The sequence below is a fragment of the Myotis davidii genome, unplaced genomic scaffold, assembly GCF_000327345.1.
Source record: "Myotis davidii unplaced genomic scaffold, ASM32734v1 scaffold934, whole genome shotgun sequence".
Taxonomy (NCBI): domain Eukaryota; kingdom Metazoa; phylum Chordata; class Mammalia; order Chiroptera; family Vespertilionidae; genus Myotis; species Myotis davidii.
The window spans coordinates 368,752-369,662 of record NW_006285798.1 but is presented as its reverse complement, the minus strand read 5'-3'; the positions used below and the strand labels follow the sequence as shown (position 1 = coordinate 369,662).

Below are 911 nucleotides of genomic sequence, written 5' to 3'. Positions count from 1 at the left end.
GCCGCCAGCCGCCTGCTGCCGAGGGGCTGAGGCTCAGGGGCCGAGCGCCTTAGCACGAGGCCGCGCTGAGCAGCCCCAGGCCCGCTTTCCCCAACCCAGGCCCCGGCACAGACAGCTCCCTCGGGCAGTCCGACTGGGGAAGAGGAGAGGAGAGAAAAGCCCCTCTGTGTTCAGGGTGAGGATTCCAGCCCCCGGGAGGGGGTTCGGTCACGGTTGGCTGGGGAGCCTCCCTGCACGGAGGACCTGGCACCGTGTCTAAGGCTGCAACAGAGAGGAGCCAGCTGCACCGCATCCCACCATAGCTGCCGGCGGCCTAATCACCAGCGAGCACAATTCTCTCAAAACCCTGCCAGTGAGCACTCACGCCAAACTCCTTCACCCCTCGGTGGGGTGTCTTTGCGTAATTCCACAGTTTGATCATCGACACGGTGGTAGGCAGATCGAAAATCACATAGACCCGGTTCACCTGTCGGGGAGGAGAGCCATTAACAGGCTTGTTTGCCAGCAGAGGCCCTGGGCCGCTCGGCCACGGCGCACGGGTTCCCACGGCCTCTCATCTCCTCGAAGAGCAGCCCATCGAGAGTCCGGTCACGTGTGGCTGCGTTTACAACAAAACGCTGAGCTGGCTCATGGAGGCCTGCTTTCCTGGGCTGGCGTGGCCCCCGGTTAAACACCGCAGCGAACTGGGCACCCTTCCCTTGCCCGCAGGTCAGGCCAGAAACAGTCTGGGGCAACGAGGCCAAGGCACAGGCCTCGACCCGAGTGAGGAGCACTGCCCGGCCATCAGCATGCCCGGACTGTTCGTCCTTCCCCGATTGTGAATGGAAAGCGCAGCGGACAGGCCCTGAGGCACCGCTGGGTGGTTTTAGTACCGGCGTCTTTGAGTCTCTGTGGGGAGCGGGGAGGGGGGG

At 64.1% G+C, this 911-nt stretch overlaps 1 protein-coding gene across 2 annotated transcripts in view; it reads right to left on the bottom strand.

Moving 5' to 3' along the window:
• The window catches only part of KIAA0556 (KIAA0556 ortholog), a 203,480-nt gene that overhangs the window by 3,329 nt on the left and 199,240 nt on the right, over nt 1-911 (bottom strand). For both annotated transcript variants that reach the window (XM_015559503.1, XM_006756852.2), the window contains one exon: nt 365-466. In XM_015559503.1, the coding sequence (XP_015414989.1) occupies nt 365-466 (102 nt within the window). The remainder of the gene's footprint in view (nt 1-364; nt 467-911) is intronic.